Source organism: Cyanistes caeruleus, chromosome 7 (assembly GCF_971803275.1).
Source record: "Cyanistes caeruleus chromosome 7, bCyaCae1.hap1.1, whole genome shotgun sequence".
Classification (NCBI taxonomy): Eukaryota; Metazoa; Chordata; class Aves; order Passeriformes; family Paridae; genus Cyanistes; species Cyanistes caeruleus.
In genome coordinates this window covers 21,404,407-21,423,793 of record NC_141707.1, presented here as the reverse complement: position 1 = coordinate 21,423,793, position 19,387 = coordinate 21,404,407, and the positions used below count along the sequence as shown (strand labels likewise).

The 19,387-nt window shown below is 36.9% G+C and overlaps 1 protein-coding gene across 6 annotated transcripts; it reads left to right on the top strand.

Annotated features, from left to right (window-relative positions):
• Positions 1–82: 82 nt before the first annotated feature.
• On the top strand, positions 83–18,880 carry HAT1 (histone acetyltransferase 1). Of its 6 annotated transcripts, none has more exons than XM_086896892.1 (11): positions 83–239; positions 1,233–1,304; positions 1,635–1,710; positions 3,422–3,542; positions 9,241–9,417; positions 9,648–9,769; positions 10,270–10,374; positions 10,712–10,818; positions 13,281–13,432; positions 14,668–14,784; positions 18,481–18,880. In XM_086896892.1, the coding sequence occupies exons 1-11, from the start codon at positions 233–235 to the stop codon at positions 18,646–18,648; spliced, it is 1,224 nt and encodes a 407-aa protein (XP_086753018.1). In that variant the 5' UTR covers positions 83–232; the 3' UTR covers positions 18,649–18,880. The 6 variants fall into 6 exon arrangements, with proteins under 6 accessions (XP_086753018.1, XP_086753015.1, XP_023786762.1 ...); XM_086896889.1 differs by lacking the exon at positions 18,481–18,880 and adding an exon at positions 14,901–15,180; XM_023930994.2 differs by having other exon boundaries at positions 215–347.
• Positions 18,881–19,387: the final 507 nt, after the last annotated feature.

Here is a 19,387-nt window from a genome sequence, read left to right as displayed (position 1 = left end):
CGCACGCGCCGGGGCCGGCCCGCCTTCTGGGGCTGAGGCGAGGGGCCAGTCGCGCGAGCCAGCGCGAGGCTCGAGGCGGTGCTGGGCATGCGCGCGGGCTGCGCGCCCCGCGCGGGGCAGCCATTGGCTCCCCTCCGGGTTTCGGCGGGCGGAAGCGGAAGCGCGTGTGCGCGCGCCCTCATTTCCGCCGGGCGGGCGCGCGGGTTGATTCGCTGAGCGCGGGGACTCGGACATGGCGGGTGAGCCCCCGGCCGGCCGCTCGGGGAGCGGGAGCTGCCGGCGCCTCGCTGGGAGGGGCAGGAGGAGCCCGGGAGTAGCGCCGTGGCCGGGGCCCCGGGCAGGGCAGTGTGAGCTCGGGGCTGGAAGATGCGGGTGAAGACGGAGCGAAGGGGGAAGGGGAATGGGGTGTGAGGGAGGGAAGGGCGGCTGCCTCTCTGCCGCCCCGCTCCCGCCGTCCTGCTCCTGCGTGTCTTCAGGCTTACGGCCCCCATGGTCTGGTAGTGTTAAACCAGAGTGTATGGCCACGAGTGTATGCCCATTCCTGGCGGTGGGCAGGGAATTAAAAATCCGAAAGTGCTTTTACCTAAGGCTTGCTGCCTGAAATAAGACGTAGAATAAGTTTTTTCTGGTACTTCTGAAATTAAAGGGAGCTATGTTTGTAAAGCTTTTGGAATATACCTGAAGTGAAACATGTCTTCTGTCCTGGATTAGGCTTTGGAAATCAGACTAAATACAGTTTATTTACATTTTTCTTCCACATCCGTTCTGGAAAAGTAGTGCGTGCTGGTTAAATAATTGCTAGTGCTGTACATACCACTGTAGTCCCTTAACAGCTGTTTATAAAAATGACTGAATGCAAACACTTGAAATGTCCTGGCACATGTTACTTAAATAACATGTTATACTGAATTCTTATTTTCTTACTGACATTGTTAAATGTATATTTAGTTGGTAACTTAGAATACTTAATATTTTTATAGTAATGACTTTAATTCTCAGAAGTTAAAAAGAGATACTTATATGTTTTCTAGTTCCAGAAAAGTGTGTGAGATAGACCTCTTTATACTGTGTATTGACATGTTGTGGCATATTGTAGCTTTTTAAATGCTTCTTGTTTGGTGGTTTTGTGTGTTTTTTCTTTGTTTATGACTCATTTTCTAATATATTTTTTGAATAACAGTGACAGAGAGATTGGACACTTCTTAACTCTTAAAAAAACCTTTATTTTTCAGGACTTACTGCTATGGAGAAGAAGCTGGCTGAATACAAGTGTAATACAAATGAAGCAATTCAGCTGAAGCTAGGTAATACCACTTTTTAAATATTGTACAAGTGATACTGAAGTATTCTAGTACCTTCCTATGAAATGTATGCTTGTATACATCTGTGTCAATTTCTCAGTTGTAGTCTGATTACTGATTTGATAGTCTCAGATCAAATAAGATGCATCTAAATTGTGTAGGATGCTTTGATTTCATTTGTGTGCCACCCTCACATAGTTTGCTAACAAAAGTTGTTTGACACTAGTGGAAGCATTCATAAACAGCTAGCAGGGCATCTGTGGATAAACAAATGGAAGGTGGTGACTTGGTCACTTGGTCATGCTCTATTCTTTTTTTTTTTTTTTTTCTCAGTTCGTTTTCCTGAGGATTTGGAGGATGATAACACAACATTTAATCCAGAGTACAGCCATCAAGTGTTTGGAGATGAGTAAGTTAAAGGTTTCCAGATTCAAATTAATAGGTCCCAAAGGGCAAAGTTGCTTCCAGATCATTAAAAAACAAGAAATTTTGCTAATACTGAGCACAAGGGAAGAAGTGCTGCCTTGGTGCTACTGCTGCATTTGCTGATACAGGCTAGGATGCTACTGGCCTTCGTAGCCATCTGACCACACCCTGAGTCAGTCATGTTCAGTCAATTTTCCAGCTCCAGTTTTTTGGCTCCTTTTGCACTCATTCTTCCCCATGTCTGTCGCTCATTGTGACCCAAATCCAGCAGATCAACATTCCTGTCCAGCCTAGTGCTGACTGCTATTTGACTTAGGGGGAATTCAGATCACTGATAAAGACATTAAATAGGACAGTCCCCACCACTGAGCCCTGGGGAACACCACAGGGGAACAACTGTCTGGTGCATTTAACTCCATTCCCCACCAGTCTTCAGGCATGGCCATCCAGACAGTAAAGAGTACACCTGTTCAGGCCATGAGCAGCCAGTTTCTCCAGGAAAATGCTGATATCATAGTCTTTTCTAAAGTGTAGCTAGAAAAGTACTGTTTCTTTGATTTTGAGTATGCTGAATTAATCAGTGCTGAAGTGTCATTTAGTATTTTCTGTAGTGATATTCAGCAATCTGGCCATAGATTAAAAAAAAAAACAAAACACCAAAAAAAGCACCAAAACCTCCCACCCCAAAAAAACCCAACACAAAAAAAAACCATAAGGAAAATCCAGCTGCGTGTTTCGGTGGACTTCTTTAGTTGTTGTGTTTCTTAATTTTGATTTTTTTTTTAAAGTATTCTTAGTACTTCAATTAGGATGAACTACCTATATTAAATGTAGTAAATTAGTTGCACTGCCAGACATCTACTGCAGCTCTCATTGACAGCAATTATAATCTTAGTAATCAGAGATCTCTCCCATCTGTTAGTTGAGCTATCAAGCAAATTCTTTTTCTGGCAGTTACATTCAAAATTCTAAATTATGAATGTACTACCATAAAATAAAAATCCCAGTTAAAAAAAAAAGTTTTAGCTATGCTTTAACAAAAAAAAAAATTTGACATGTTTCTTTGTGAACATTACTATTTTCTGGATGTATTTTTCAGAAAAGAAATTCTCTATTCTTCATAAGAGTTTGTGTTCAGGCAAGTAATTTTCAAAGTGTAAAAAGCTTTTGTATTCTTCACTTCTTTTGTGTGTACTAATTTCTGGTTAGATTGGATAACTAAATAGAAACCATCAACTAAAAACTCCAGAAATTACTACCCCTGGTTATGTGTGCTTTGTACAGGATAGATTGAAGTAGTTTATTCCAAAATATTATACTACACTGAAAAGTAATTTTTAATAAATGTTAGCAATCAATTAATGTAAATAACTGTTAATGAGTTAAAGCTGTTGAAAAAGCATAAACACAATATTAGCTGTTTCAGGTATTCTCTCCTGTGCTGTCACAGTAAGGACACAGGCACTGCCTTACTGAGTTCAGAATATTTCCGCTAGAGGAGCAAAATAATACAAGCAGTGTAAGGCATTATCTCTGTCTAGATAGTGCACATTCAGCTTGATTCCCTTTTCCTATTAGGAAGCTTGCTTTACCTTACTGGGAAAGATTATGTGAATGTCACATGAAATGATGCTACTGTGATGTGAATGTTTTGTTATGTATCGAGTTCTGGTTGTTATTTTTTCCTTTCTCAGTGAAGTTGCTTTTGGCTACAAGGGACTCAAGATCCTCCTGTATTACATTGCTGGAAACCTGTCAACGCTCTTCCGCATTGAATACACATCAAAAGTAAATGAGAAGTTTGACTGTGTGGAGGTAAGTGCAGGTCTGCTTCTGTCTTTAACATAGCATTGAGAAAGTTTGCTTCAGTATGAACAGGAGTTCTAGGTTTAGTAATTGCCCACCTAAACATGGTTTAAATAAGAAGGAAATAAACAAAGCTCTGTTCGCTAAGCTAATAAAAAGCTTTGAACTTCATCTGTAGATTTCCCATTCTCTGGCAACAATATGATCAGAATTGTGTCAAACTGAGCAGTCAGATGTGAGGTGCTGATGCCAAAGCCAGTTCCACAAAATAAACCTCAGCTTGGCAACTCTGTATTTACTGTGACCAGGAGGAGGACTAGCATTGGTGGGGTTTATGATGGAGAGAATCAGTGAGAAGGAAAAGGAGAACTTTGTGCTAGTGTGCTTGACTGTGTCTCTCTAAACATGGGGAGCAAGTAAGGCAGAAAAGAGATTATAAACTTCTGTATGGGTATCATGTATGCTTTACTGTCGTTCTGATTGGGAATGGCTATAAAGAACGACACAAACTCTCAAGGGAGTTTCAACACAAGAATTCTCTGGTTTATTCATTCAGGCCTGTCTTATAGACAGATACGTGGAAGGTACAGAAAGGAAACTCTTATTGGTTAGCAAAGTGCTACATCACCATCATTGGTCAGGGGCACACTACCCCCCGACTCTCTCCTGCAAGGGAAAACAAGAGGACAGACAAACAGCACCTGCAAGGCTGTTTAGTGTCCCTGAGAATTGTTTTAATTCCTTCACATATTTTTCCCAGGCTACTTTCTCAGGCAGCCTGAGGAGCTATGCGGCCTGTAATTTGTACAGGCACTGTGGTTCAGATTTAGCATCCATACTTTACAATTTTCTTAAAGGAATGTGATAATGCAATACCATGCAGGGGTTTTGTTTGATTGTTTCTTCTTTTTTCTGCAGGTTTTCTGGGCTTGCAGAACATTTGTAGAATAGCTTTAATTTTTTCCCTCTCCTACTGCCTATATGTTCTCCAAATGCGATTTCAGACTGCATTTAAGTTACAACTTTAAAATTCATTGGAGTTTATTTAAATAATTTCAAGGAAAGGCCTATTGTAAAAGGAGAAATACGTTGGAATGACTTCATTAAAACGATGATAAAGATTTGCCCTTCCTTCTTTTTAAGGTGTATTAGAATATACTCAGTTCAACAGGCTAAGTTCCTCGACATGTAAGAAATACTTCGGAGGGTAGAGCAGCATGTCTTAGGAGTGTAAGGTCATGCTCTTCAATCTTAAGAAGAATTTTTTGGAAATAAGAAGAAAAAAGGAAAGGCTGTTGGCCATATAGTAAACATATTAAAATCAAATTGTCCAACCTTTCATTGCTATAATTTCAAAACAGAACATGAATCTGCTATTTATTTCATCTATTTTCTGTACAAATGGCAAACCAAATTTACTTCTCTGGAGATCTAAACAGTGTCTGTCTTGCCCCATGCATACTGCAACTTTTTTGATTGCTCAAAACGATTGCTTTTTTTTAAGACTTGTTTCCTATACTGAATTATTCCTCCAATTCCTTTAGGGACTGAGATGGAGACAAAAAAGATCTTTTTGAGCACTTCTGTGTGCTTTCCAGAGCATGCCTTGCCATGTTGTTGCCTACCCTGTGTTTCCCTTAGTGTTACTAGCACTGTGCATTCAAATAAGCAGCTTATATTGCTATATCTAAACATGTGTAGAAAAAAAGATAGGGCTGTAGTCAATCTTTTTCTGCATTTGTATTTGCCATCAGTTTAAGACACTTTTGCAGAAGTTAAGACGTAAGCTGTCATTACAGCAGGATATTGATTTGAATGCATATTAACATTTATTTTCCTTAGTTGGCTGTTTGCTGATCTCTTCTCCTTGATGGTAATTATACTAAGATGCAGACTATCTGCAACACATGACAGATAATCTGCTGTGAATAGATGGCATTTAGGAAAGGAGGGCCTGCAGTTTCTGCCCTTACCATAACTGGTTACGAGCAAGTTGGTATTAATTCTCCACAAAGTTATTCACAGCTGAGGATTTTGTATCCAAATACCCATACAAGCTCATTCAACAGCAGGTGTTTTTACTCTGTAATATTAAGTTTGGTTTCATTATTGCTAAAGCAGCTGCTTCTATCCTTGCTAGGGACTGACAGAAATATTCATCCCAATATCACTATTTTTTTTTCTGCAAGATCTTTTTGAACATGAGGAAGAGATACAATCCTGAAATGTCAAAAGGTTGAACTCCAATTATATTTATGCATCTTTACATGGTTTAGGTCCATCTTAGGGAGATAATATTATTGGGGGAGCCTTAGCAAAATATGATCATATTTTGAATAGGAACTGGCACTTCATTTAGTGAAAGTAGACAGAATTTGTCCCTTGAATGGAGTTAATTCTTTCAAATAACTGAAGAGAAACTGCTTTCTTTAGTGTAAATATTAATAGCAATGACCTCTGAATTGCTTGCGGCTTTGAGATTTGCAGCTGTTGCAGTATCTTCCTTTTCATCTACATTTTATGATGGGATAGGGGTAAAGTATTTCACTAAACTCTTTATCTTGCTTTGCATCTAGTGTATGCATTTGCTTTATACAAAAGTGAATTAAAAAGTATTGTTTCAATATTTGGCACTTTTGTAATGTAATACTGCTGATCACTCCATTGCTCCCCTCTGAAATACATGCATACAATTTTCAGAGAAATTCAACTCTCATATGCTTCTATAGCTGTTTTAAATTAAGTCACTTGGAAACAGCATCTACATGGTATGCAAATGTCATAGCTGTCTATTAGTACAATAATGATTTCTAAATTAAAATTACCCAGACTCAAATATGATGTACAAAGAGACATTATTACCCACTGAAGCAGTCCTACTACAAATCAGGTATAGTTTCAAGCCTATACCAGATTCCCTGTCATCACCTCACACAATTCTGATTGTGAAGATAATTCATTACACACAGCACCTCCATGAATCATAAGCTTAGCAACTCTTGGCAGGATTAATTCAGGTTTTTGCATGCTTCATTTTAAGTGGCTTTGCCTGTGTTAAACATTGCTGTAGTAGTCAACAGGATTGTTTTTCTGAAGAGAAACTTGTGTGCATCCATTTCAATTAGTAAGATATGAGTGTCTTGTTCTGATGAAAAGAATTAGCCTTTCACCAATATCAAAGAAATGCACAAGGGAAGGCAGTAAACACATTTTGGTAACTCCTTGGATTATAGGCACCTCAAAGAGAAGTGTTTGAAAAGGACCTACTAAGTAATGAATGTTACCTTTAAAAAGTACAGGTTTTAATGAAACAAATTTTTTTATGTGGTTGATATATTGAGATTCCAGTATTTCAGATCCTATTAACTGCAAATCATGTCTTAAACTTCTGCCACTGCTTAAACTGAGGATTCTGGGATTTGCTCTGTAAGAAGGAGAGATCCTGTTAACCCTTAAAGTAATTGAAGACAGTATTTTCTTGTGTCAGACCCCATTCTGAGGGGAGAGAATTTTTAGGAGGCAATAGGTGAAAATATGTTGCAGTCATATAGAATCGAAAATCTAGTGCTTTATTTGCTAAGCTTCTGTTGTATTTTAATTCTTTCTGCTCTATTGAAAACAAGACTTTTCTCTGGTGGCAGCCAGTGATAGATGTGCCACCTTAAAGGCTTTGAGCAGGTCACAGTTTGGCTTCCTTCTCACCACTAATGAAGAAACTCAGAAGTAAGGGGAAGCAAAATTACTTAAATATCATGTATATAGTACTCCCTACTGTATATTCACACTTCTTAGATGTTGCCCATGTAGTCTTAGTTACTGTACTGTTGCTTGGAAATAGTTTTAATTCTTGATTATTTTTGCATGCTTATTCAGCTATATCAAATGCAAGTTGCTACAGATTCTTAGTTGTGGTTTCTTACAGCCCTGCCAGTAGTGCAGATACAAGATCTGTGTAAACAACACATTTGCACAGTTTTTAAAAAAAGGCATCTCTAAATTAAGTTCCATGTAAATATGTGGGGTTTTTATGTAATTCATTGATTCTGAAGAAGTGACTGGTTTTGTGTAATGCCCTGAAATCAGTAAGTGTAAAGAAAATGTATTTTAGCTAATACTGGTTTATGGAGAACAGTAAAGGCACCAACAAATTATCTTTGTTTTGAGAATGAAATGAGTGTAAAGACTGAGTTCTTACACCAGGTATTGTAGAGCTGTATTTTAACTGCTTAATAGCTCTCTCTCCAAATATAAATATAAATGTTGGTAGTACCAAACCATTAAGAATAAAACTTGTTTATGCTGAACTAAGTCTATCTTTCTCTACACTAAAAATGTAACTGAATGATAAAGTGCTATTCATTTGCAGGTGCATTGCTTCTGCTTAAGGGCCCATGGTTGAAAGGACAGGAATTAGTAGCATGTTGTATTAGCCTTTTGTAGTGTATTTTGTTCTAAGCATCTTAATTTCCCTGTTTTGAATGCTAAGTAGCAAGGGTCTTGGTTTTGAACTAATACCCATCATGCATGTAAACGGTGTGAAAGAGCTGCTTAGTAAGTTAACACAAAGTGTTCTTGTGTCCGCCCTTGTGGAAATAGATACAATACAAACATTACAGCTGAACTCACGGCAAACTCCATTAAGTAAAAACCTGGATTCATTGTCCAGAGGAAAGTTTGAATTGAATGTAAGCTCATTTTGTTGAATGTAATGTCAGGCTTTTAGGGGTTGTATTGAGGAGTATGGTTTTGTTAAGTTGAGACCAATTCATTAAGTTTTATTGCCTGGTGAGAAGCAGTAATACGTTATTGTGAAGCTTCATCAAATATTCATGGTTAAAAAGAAGTAGTAAATGTATTCAATCAAGTGGTCTTTTGGGGGTCTGAAAGGGATTATGAAGTCTGCTCAGCTGATAGTCTCTAACTTTGGCTATCTGAAAAGAGTAATCTCTGAATTAAATTTTAGTGTCAGAATATTTTGTCTTCCACAGTATGTTAGACTAGAGGTCAGATTTGCTGACAGTATTCATAAGTTGTACTATTTTATGTCAAACTTTGTTTTCAAAACTTTCTTTTATTAGAATGCGGGATGTGGTTGTCTGAGTTTGTACTGTGTTTTGCAGCTGATTCTATAGACAGGCATTTCAAGCAGGGGGCCATAAGAATGCCAGAGTGTGCTAGCTGTCACTTTCCTATTTGGGAGCTACTGTTTTTGATCTTTGTCCCTTTTTCTCCACTTAGTTCTGCATCACCTAATACCTCTTGTAAGCTGCTTGTTTGGGAACCTGAGTTCTACAAGGCTGCGTAGCATAGCTTAGTCTTTCTGAATTGCTGTCTGGAAAGTCTTGGCTTCTGAACATGCTGTGCTTACAGAATAGCTATCAATGCTCTTAGTCAAGCTTGAACAAATATAACAATCTCTAAACATAAAAATGTTCATGAACTTAGGCTGTAACCAAGAGCTTTTTGATGCTTACAAAGGCTGGACTGTGACATTTCTGATCTCATGAGTGCAGCTCCTTTACGTGCTGGAAGATCACTAATGAACAACAAGAATTGCTTGCTTTTTTTTTTCTTTTTCTTTACTTTGTTTTTTTAATTACTGGTAGATATAGTGTGCCTCATATATTAATTTCCAAAACGCAACAGTGACATCAATGCTGTCTTTTTCTAATCTTCCACCGATCCTTCCCCTTTTTGTAATCTCCAGGCAGATGATGTTGAAAGTAAAATTAGAGAAATCATTCCGCCTGGTTTTTGCACAAATACAGATGACTTTGTGTCTCTGCTGGAGAAGGAGGTCAACTTCAAGCCCTTTGGAATGCTGTTACACACGTATTCTGTCCATGAGGAAGCTGGTGAAGATATAACGTATCAGATATACAAGGTAAGAAAAATTAAGTTAAACTTCTGCTTTTGAGCAACCAAATTCAATTTTATTTTGCAGAGATGCATCTTCTGTAGTGATTCAGCTGTAGTGTATAAATACTATAATTTTATCCATTTTTTATCCATTAGCATGCTTTTTTATATCAGAGAATTTAATTAGGTTTTGCATAGTTTTTCCTCCTCCATCTGTGATAGGTTTCACCTGACTTCTCCTGGCTTTTTCCCTAGGCTGACATGACATGTCCAGGCTTTCGAGAATATCATGAAAGGCTTCAGACGTTCTTGATGTGGTTTATTGAAACTGCTAGCTTTATTGATGTAGATGATGAAAGATGGAACTACTTTCTAGTGTAAGTACAGTTCTAAAGCAACAGTGGACCTTATTACCTCCACAAAGCCTGCATTTTAATTGTGGCTGGCCAATTATTGGAGCAGTATAATGATATTTTTCCCAGGAAAGAAAAAACATTGTTTATGAGGCTTGAGTTTTCCTCCATTATGCTTTGGGAAAGCTTGAGAATAGAGCTGAATTAAATGCTGTTGTCCGTTAGAGCCCTGAATGTAGGCTTAAACAGTAAAATGAGCTTTGCCTGTGTTTTCTTTTACTTGCCACCTATTCATCTTTATAATAGGCAAGTGCACTGAAGTGCTGTAAAGAGGTCTGATTTATCCAAGTTGCTGCACACCAATTAAGTGAATTGTACATTCAGAACATAGCAGGTGTACCCATTGGGCCCTCACAGAGTAGCTTGCTGACACTGAAAATTCAGTTGGAGAATGGAAAAGAAAATGGACACTGCATGGGAGCGCAACTGTAATTGACCTGCTTGGCTTTCTGTTTTATCTGCAGATTTGAGAAGTATAATAAGGATGGAGCTACGCTCTTTGCGACCGTAGGCTACATGACAGTCTATAATTACTATGTGTACCCAGACAAAACCCGGCCACGTGTAAGGTAATTGGCGGTGTAACTCGTGCCTTGCCTTTTATTTCAGAAGAGGGAACTGCTGAAGTTCCCAATACTTGTTTATAATAGTGTTGATTTGTTTAAAAAAATCCCCATTATTAGCTGTCTGTGCACTGATTTATTTCATTGTTCCCTTCTTGAAGCGGAGGGAATCTCAGACAAGTTTTGAATATTTAACAATTTTAAGATTCTGTTAAAAATTACACTTTAACGTGAAGATTGAACATAACTTAATCCAAAATGAAATACCATTTTGTTTTTAAGACTTCACGTTATGTTTCCAAATGCTTGTATTTGAAGTGAAAATACATTCCTTTGTCTGTAGCCAGATGCTGATCTTGCCACCATTCCAAGGAGAAGGCCATGGTGCTCAGCTGCTTGAAACAGTTCATAGATACTATATGTCTTCTCCTACTGTACTTGATATAACAGGTTTGTGTTAAATTTTTAATAAGGAACTTTTACAGGTCGTTAGCCCACATGCTAACTTTTATGTCAATTTGTCTGAATTTAAAGCCTTTTGAAGATTTCGCTTCTGCTGAGTTCAGGATTAATAGTACCCTGGTTTACAGAAGTGTATGTAGTGTAGCATCTTAAGTACTTTACTCAGAGAACAGCACACCAGGAAAATTCAATCCCTAGCATGAACAGATTACCAGCTAATTAACTATTTTATTGTGAGATACACAACTGAGTTTGCCAAGAGATCAAGCTTTGTCAAATCCTTGTTCAGCTTACCCCTATTAGCCAAAATTCAAACTTATGGGGGGACACAGCACACCTAACTAAAATAGCGTATTAATATTAGCGTGCAAGCTGAAATTTTACGGACAGTAAGAGTTTGTAGAGAACCTGTGCTCTGGGAGCACATATTGCTGCCTGAAGGTATCTATGATATTAGATGTGTGTGCACAAATACCTAAAACCAAAAGATTGTGGAAATGGCAGATAAAGGGTCCATGTGCATAACAAAGCTAACATGAAAAAATTGCTACAGGTATGACATTAGTCCTGTGGTTTCAAGTCTAGTATAGGAAGAAATGCAGTTCAGACACATGTTGATCATTCGATTCTATGTGTAGTCTTATCTTGGTCACTAATAACTCTACATTCTAATTAAAACCCAATAGAACACTTGCTTTCACAATTTGTTGTTGCCAGATCATCCCAACAAAATAATCCACCTCATAATTTCAGTCCAGTTTGTGGAGACCAAAGAAAGTATAACTTAGTTTCTGCAACAGGAATTCATGTGCATCGTGCATTTACTTTTTCCTTTTAATAGTACAAATCTTTACGAAGCTTTTATAATTGAGAATGAGCAGAGTCTTAACATGCCGCTGCATAAATCCTATGCCATGTTCATGGCTCTGTGCCTTAAGTGCAGGGCTGTAGCAAACAGTAAATGTGTACTAAAACAGGGCTCATTTTTTTTGTGGAATGAAGCAGGAGAAAGCTTGCAATATTCTACATGGCACCCAAGTTCTCAAAGTTAAGATTCTTAGAGAAGTATTTATTGTCCTTTTTGAGTGGGACATTGAGCTTGGACAATCTTAATATGGCCAGGATATTTAGCTCATATCATCTAAAATTGTGAAATAATGCCTTTAACCTTTCTGTAAAAAGGAAATGAAGATCTAATTAATTTCTTTGAAAAAAGCTAATGGTTTACTAATTAAAATTACTTGTGTTTCATATTTGCAGCAAATATTTTGTTCTGCTTATACCTTGTCATCCTGACATGAGCAAAATGTATGCTGATAGTGCTTACGGAACAGAAGCTGCCTCATTCTTCTTGTAACTAATCTGAGTGCAAAAGAATGAATCAAGTTACTTTAGTGCACTTCTCCAATCTCTTTTGCAGAATAAGTTCTATAAGGCTTGCCATACAAGATTAGGCCATTCATGAACAATGCATTTTAACCCAACCCAGAAAAATAAATCATTAGTTGTGCACTGCATGGCAAAAGCTTCTGTTACAGTCCTTCTTGGTAGCTTTGTTTTGCTTCTGATCATCCTAAAACTGCAAATTTTAACTGTAAACAGTGTACCTCAAAACTACAGGAAAACACAGCTGGGATGTAAGCTGGTTAGCAGTAAACTCTACAGTGCTAGAAAAATGAGTGTTGAAGGGGAAGTATGGCCCCGCTAATTGTAGCGAGCTTGTGTAAAGCAAGGAAGAAATACATTCACAATATTCTACATATTTCCCTTCTGCATGAAATAGTTGCATAAGGGCTCGTGTTGATCTTAACTGAGGCTTGTTCTCAATTTCAATGTTTTTTTTCTAAAGCAACAGTTTTGATAGCTATGTCTTTTTAAATAAAATGGAAGTAACTTGAAATCATGATCAACTTTTGTTTAGGTCCTTTCTGCCTTTTAATTTTGGATAATCTTGTTCTTTGGGTTCTTGTGCCTTTTCCTGCCTTCCCTGCTAACAAAGACTAACGCCTGCTCAATGCATGTCTTCAACTAGTTTGTTTGTATACAGTAGGATATTCACCAATCTTTTTCCACATTTTCCCTTTTGTTTGTGTTTTAGTAGTTCTACCACTGTCAAATTTAGAATAGATGAAAGATACAAGAAGAAGGTTTTTAGGTTAGTCTTCTTTTCCCAAGAAATTAAATGGGTTTAAACAAGTCAGTTTAATAATACATATGTAAAATCTGTACAGCACTGCATACACAAAATATTAGAAGTTTCTCTTTTTGTGACCTGTTTGATGTCTATTGTCAAGCATCGAAACCTTTGATAATAGTGCTTACAATTAAGCACAGTTGTTTGTATACTGATTAATGCTGCATCTGCTTTTGTTTTTCATAGTTCTTTGTAATTACATACCAGAGATGAGAAAACAAATAATGCTGATAAGATTTTTTTTTATTCTTTCTAGCTGAAGATCCATCTGAGAACTATGTGAAGCTCAGAGACTTTGTTCTTGTAAAGCTTTGTCAAGATTTGCTTTGCTTTTCCCCAGTAAAACTAATGCAAGGTTTCAGTCAAGAAATGGTGACAGAAGCTCAGCAAAAATTGAAAATAAATAAGGTATTCAATTAGTACAGTTGTAATTGGACATATTCTTACCAAACTAGTACAATATAATTTAACTTAGAAAGAGACATGGAATTTACACACTGGTTTATTTTGACAGTTGTTAAGGGTGTATCAGGAGATACATGGCTTATGGTTTTAGATAAATGCCTTTTTTACCTACAAATTCTATTGTAATAGAATTTGACATGGTTTTGATTTCTTTCAAGAGTATTTGTACTATTATATGTTGCTTCAGGAATGCAGAATGCTCAAGTGGCAAACAACTTACTAATGCAACTCTAAATACTTTGAGAACTAAAGAGTTAAATTGAACAATTAAATTTGCTGGTAATCTTAAGATATTAAACTAATTTTTGAGTACAGTAGTGAAATAGCAGAGTTGCTTAGTTTAAAATGCATTTGAATGTGGTTTACTGAAGACTTTAAAACTTGAGGGATGGGCAGTGTGAAGCCATATTCAGATGTGTTCATGAAAATGGCATAACTTATATAAGTAAACTACATCTGCAGCCTTCTATATTTTAAATCTGAAGGGATAAATAAGTTTCCTTTGGTTTTTTAACAGTATATAAACATGTGGTAGTGTAGCAAACAAACAATTTTATTTTTGTTCTGTTGTTCAGGGGAAAAAAAAATTGGTCTTAAATTCTGTTTTCATACATATGCAAGTTAATACTAATATAGTAGCAACATAATTTTCTCCCCGTATGTCATGCTTTCTGATCCTGATACCAAAAGCACTTCAGATTTTCCATTTACTAATAATGAAAACCATGAAACTTTAAATATTGTTTCATTTTCATATTTAGAACTTTCAGGGGGCCTTGTGAAGGGCAGTAAGTGTATGTGGATTGTTAAAATTCATAAAGTTGATACTGCTTGGTATTGCTTGATGTCACCTTAGTTCCAGTCCTTGTTCTTAGAAGTGTTTTTAGACTGTGGCTTCTAGACTTTCTGCTGTCCACTTACAGCAAGTCCTTGAAGCGCCTCTGTGGCTGGTGCAACACTTGAGAGATCCGACACTGGGTGCGTGGAAGACGATGGTTTTCAAGTAAAAAGAAAAAATCCTTATTCATTGAACTTGCCAAATAGGACAGATTTATCCATGCCCCTGTTTTCTGATAGGATGAAGAATTACTCTAATATTTAAGTATTTCTTCATTTGGAGTTCTGTTGAGTGACCTCTTTATTCACATGTGGTTTTTATTCTCCTTTCTGTTCATTAGCAACACACAAGACGAGTTTATGAAATTCTGCGATTGCGTGCAACAAACATGGGTGATGCAGAACAGTCCAGAAGCTATCGGTTGGATGTTAAAAGAAGACTGATTGGGCCCTATAAGGTGTATATGACTTAAGTATCATTTAATATTTATTTCAAGGCTAATTACACTTGATTTTACTTTAATTTCCATAAACGTAGTTGATGCCAATTATGTTGCCAATCAACTACTATTAGTTATGCAGTGTTCAGCTGAAATATATACAGATACAGAGGACATTCATACACAGAAGCACTGAAGATCCTGTGTTTGGCTCCTGGCTGTTTCCTGCCCAGTTTCAACAGGAGCTTACTATTAAGCTAACTAGCTACATTATGCATTATGCCCAGGTAGGTTTAAGGTGGGGAAAATGGTCAATTTCTTGAAGAGGTTAAAAACATACCTTAAATAGACAAGCCAGAAATTTGAAGGGAAGGAAAGGTTACACTGCAGACTAGGTATAGTTTAGATTCCTGTTCTAATTGTTTGCTAGGTCTTAAGAAAACAGCTTGCTGGAAGTAATCAGGTCACATCAATGTAGGACTAACTCCATGTGGATAGAATATAGAATAATACCAGCAGTAAAATTCAAGCAAGTATTAAACATAATACCATGTAATTTTCTTAGTTCCTATTATTTATGCATCCTGGATTTTCAGTGTGGTTGGTCTGTGTTGCATAAACTGACCCTTTGAGATACAGATTTAAAAAATATCTTAGTTGCAAATGGCATCAGTTTCTATATCAAGAGTCAAAAAGGCCACAAATAAATTGTGGTCTATTGCTGTAACTAGCATATTAGCTACTGTTGTCAATTAAGTCCTTGCCAAGCAAACCAAAATCTTGCATATAAAGGTACACAAGAGCATGAGGAGTACCTTGATTAACTTGAAAACCTTCCTAAAGCAGCATTTACCCTGTTACACCAAAATAGCAAAACTTCGTTTGTTGTCAGGTTGGGCTTACAGGGGCTGTTAGTAGAAATGAGAGGCCTATACAGTTATTGTATTAAATACCTATCTGATCTGGTCATAACTTAATCAAAACCCTCTCTTTCACGAGTGTCTTATCTCATTTGCTAAATTTCACTCAGTTACCACTACAAATAAGGTGATTCTTCAACTGTATCTCATGACTATTACATGGTTTCAATTCTCTTGCTCATTGCTGAGGTCCTGTAGGCGAAATCCAAAATTTCATAAGCAGCTTAAATTGTAGTGCTTCTTGCAGGTGTTTCCACTTCAGTCCTTGCACACAATAAATGCATGGATAGTGAATGGATTTTGTATTGCTAAATATGAAATATTGCTATTTTACAACATTGCATTTTTAGGTTTTTGTTATTTCAGTGTGGATTCAAAAGAATCCTTAAAGCAGCCAACACTTTTTTTCTCTAATTTGAAAATTTATGTTCTGAAATAGTCATCTTGTTTGTGGTAATCCTACCTAGTAAATAGCTTACTCATACACTTATTTTAAGCAACTTCCAATAAATTTTATTCACAGTGACCTTTTCAAAAAGTTTTCAGAAATGTAATGAAACTAACTTTTAACAGAGAGGGTAGTTTTGAGGAAGGAACCAAACTTTATTAACATATAATCAGGAATATTACTGCATACTTAATACCGGTGTCATTTTATTCCATAAGCTGTTTGAGATCTTCATTTGAACAGTGCTTTACAGATGTTGAATAATTCTAAATTGACTCTACCTTAGTTTAATAAAAATGGTGTTCCATCTTAGAATTATTTCCTGGCTAACAGTAGCAGTGAAAAAAACTATATGCAGAAACCTCAAGGAAAAAACATGTAATAATCTATTCCCCCTGAAGTCATTACATTATCATGGAAATACCTTTATGCATGTGGCATCACTAGATTGGGATGACTGATGCAGCAGGATGTGTTGCTCTCTGTATAGGTAGTACTAATACAGGAAATAAAAATTTGGTATATTAATTGTCAGGGCATCACTCCAAGGTAGTTTAAAGGGTGAGCAGCTGGTGCAGTTTCACTGTGGCTTCTCCATTTCTGACTAACTCTGCTTTTTATTAGTGGATTGTGCTGGTAGATATATCTCCTTGATCATGTCTCTGTTCATGTCATCCCTCTTGGAAGTAAATACCACTGCTGCACTGCTTTTCATAATTGTAATACTTTGTTTGCTACTTGAATTTGCTTTTCTGCCCAGCCCAACAACTTGTTCCCTCTTGAAGCTGCCCAGGTAAAATGTTATTGATGGCAGTTTTCAAAATCTTGTGTACCTCAATATGCTTGTAGTATATTTGGGGGGGGAAATGGGTACTAAAACAACTGGTAATCTGAAACATGCAAAGAGAGTTTGCTTTTTAGCAGGAATCTGGAACTTAAAGAAGGCCTAATGGTAGTGTATCAGATGTAGTGAGCATTTAAACACTGGCACCCTTTTTTCAGAGCTAACGTTTATAAACTAAACAGACACTCCTGTTAATTTGGCAGAATTTGAATTAATTCTAGAATAAGGTTTTAGTTGTTCTACGGACAGAAGCTTGGCCAGAAGGTACTCATCTCTTTTTTCGTTTGGGCAGCTCATCATATGTTTTAAGTATGCTTCTCATTTTAACTACATAGAGCTAATGTGAATCTAAAATTCAGACATCTATGCTGCTTTTCACATCCTTTCAACAAGGAAAGGTTTTTTGATTATTGGCCAAAAAATGTGCCTAAATTCCTCATTAGGACTTAAGTACAGAAACTCCATTTCTGAACTGAACTTTGCCTATCTGTGGACTCTTTGGGAGATTATAAAAGTTTTTCTGGTCTTATTTACAGTTTACTGTAGTCTCCACTCTTCCCTCCTGTCTCTCAGCATCAATCACAGAAAGAAAAATATTCCTTTGAGAGATAAGCATAAAATTAGAGCACAAAAGGGCTTTGATTTTTGAGACTGTTAGAAATAGAATAATTTGGTGATATTTTGTTGTTTTAATACATTGATTCCATAGGTAGTTCAAAGATTTATTGGTAAGATACCAGGTGTACATAATACTTTTTTTTTAAATGAAGTGTTGAATGATAAGCTGCTTTTACAAAGCTAGAGAAGACTGAAGAATGGAAAGTACCTGAAGAACTGAGTAGCTCAGAAATAGGTATCAGCTATATTAAAGTATATCTGGGTAAAGAAAATACAAAAGTATTTTGAGGTGTTTTTAAGAAACAGGTAAAAATCCCATGTGACAGAGCAAGGACAACTCATTTTCCTGTACAAATATGTTTATGTTTATGAGTGATCTTACCTCTTTTCAGTGCTGTTACTGCTAGTCCCTGGTAATTTGAATAATTTGTAAGAGTTTGTGAGACTTTTTTCTGTGTACTGGAGGCTTAAAATTAATTTTTGATAGTCAGTTATGGGGAAATTAGTTGCCTGAAGAGTGACGTAATGGGACAGCAGTGTAGCATTAATGTAGGACTAAATATCCTGGTCAGATTTCTACAATCAGGTTCTTCATGCCATACATCTTCAGTAGTAGGTGATACTGTTAGACATAATCTGTTTGGTTAAGGAACAAAATTTGAAACCATTCCTCCCTTCATTAGCTTTTTGGCAGTAGAGAAACTATGAGCCTTTAACAGCACAAATGTACTAATCCAACATGCTTTCTGCTTCTCTTGGGATTAGGGACATCCTAAAGAATTAGATACTGAAATTCAATAAATTTTAATGAAACACCATAATGAAATACCATATTCTTGATAATTACTGGCTGTGTTCAAACTACTGTTTGTTTGATTGCTTAGAAAAAACAGAGGGAACTTGCCAAGATGAGAAGGTGTCTAAGACCAGAGGAGATGACTAATCAATTGAACCAAATAGACCTAAACTTGCAACGTGAACAGTTAGAAGAGAGCTTCCAACAGCTTGTTTCAGATTACCGAAGAGTCCTAGAACGACTTGCACAAGCATGAGGATCCTACCTGTACAGGAAACTTGCAGATATCTATACAGTGTTGTAAAGCACATCCTCAATTGCCACTTAACTGCAAAAAATCCCATGTGACGTTTTAATCACATTAAAGGTGACTTGTGTTTCTGTGCATTTGAATATTTTCTATTTTTGTGTTGTAGATTTTAAAATGTACTTAGGTTTTGGGGGCACTTCTTGGTGAAATAAACAATGTAGATTCTCAGATACTTAAATTGTTACTTCAATTGTATGAGTTTTTTTACCCTTTTGTTTTGATCAAGACTTAATAGATACTTGAATAGAAAGTTAATATATAAATCTAAGCAATCTCAAATTTCTCCTAACATTATTCTCCTCGGGCTGTTCTCTGTGGATCCTATTGTGTGGTGTAAGGTCTGTGCAGGTTTAATGTCATGAGCAGGTTACAATATTGGTTCTGTGGTCTCAGGTGTTTCCCCTGTGCTGACTCTTTACCCTATGCTAAATGTGCATCTTGCTGCTGGAAGTGAACAGACCCATTCTGTTTAAGCCTTTAAAGTGCCTCAAGCACATTCTTTTTCAAACCCCCAAGTTTTCAGGTTCATGATTTTCAGGAAGATCTCAGCTGGGGAACCAGCCAAGACTTTGTGAGGACTCCAAAAGCATTACTAGTAGTGAAAGAAACATAAATCTGTAAGAAGCCAAGTGCCTTTATATAGTTCCTTGATGCTGTTCTGCTATGCATTACTTCGCAGACCTGA

What these genes read in the sequence shown, in the direction of transcription:
- HAT1 (XM_086896889.1), top strand. An exon ending in AGAAGTTTGACTGTGTGGAG is followed by an intron (nt 3,543 to 9,240) that starts GTAAGTGCAGGT and finishes TGTAATCTCCAG; the next exon opens with GCAGATGATGTTGAAAGTAA. An exon ending in AAAACCCGGCCACGTGTAAG is followed by an intron (nt 10,375 to 10,711) that starts GTAATTGGCGGT and finishes CTTTGTCTGTAG; the next exon opens with CCAGATGCTGATCTTGCCAC.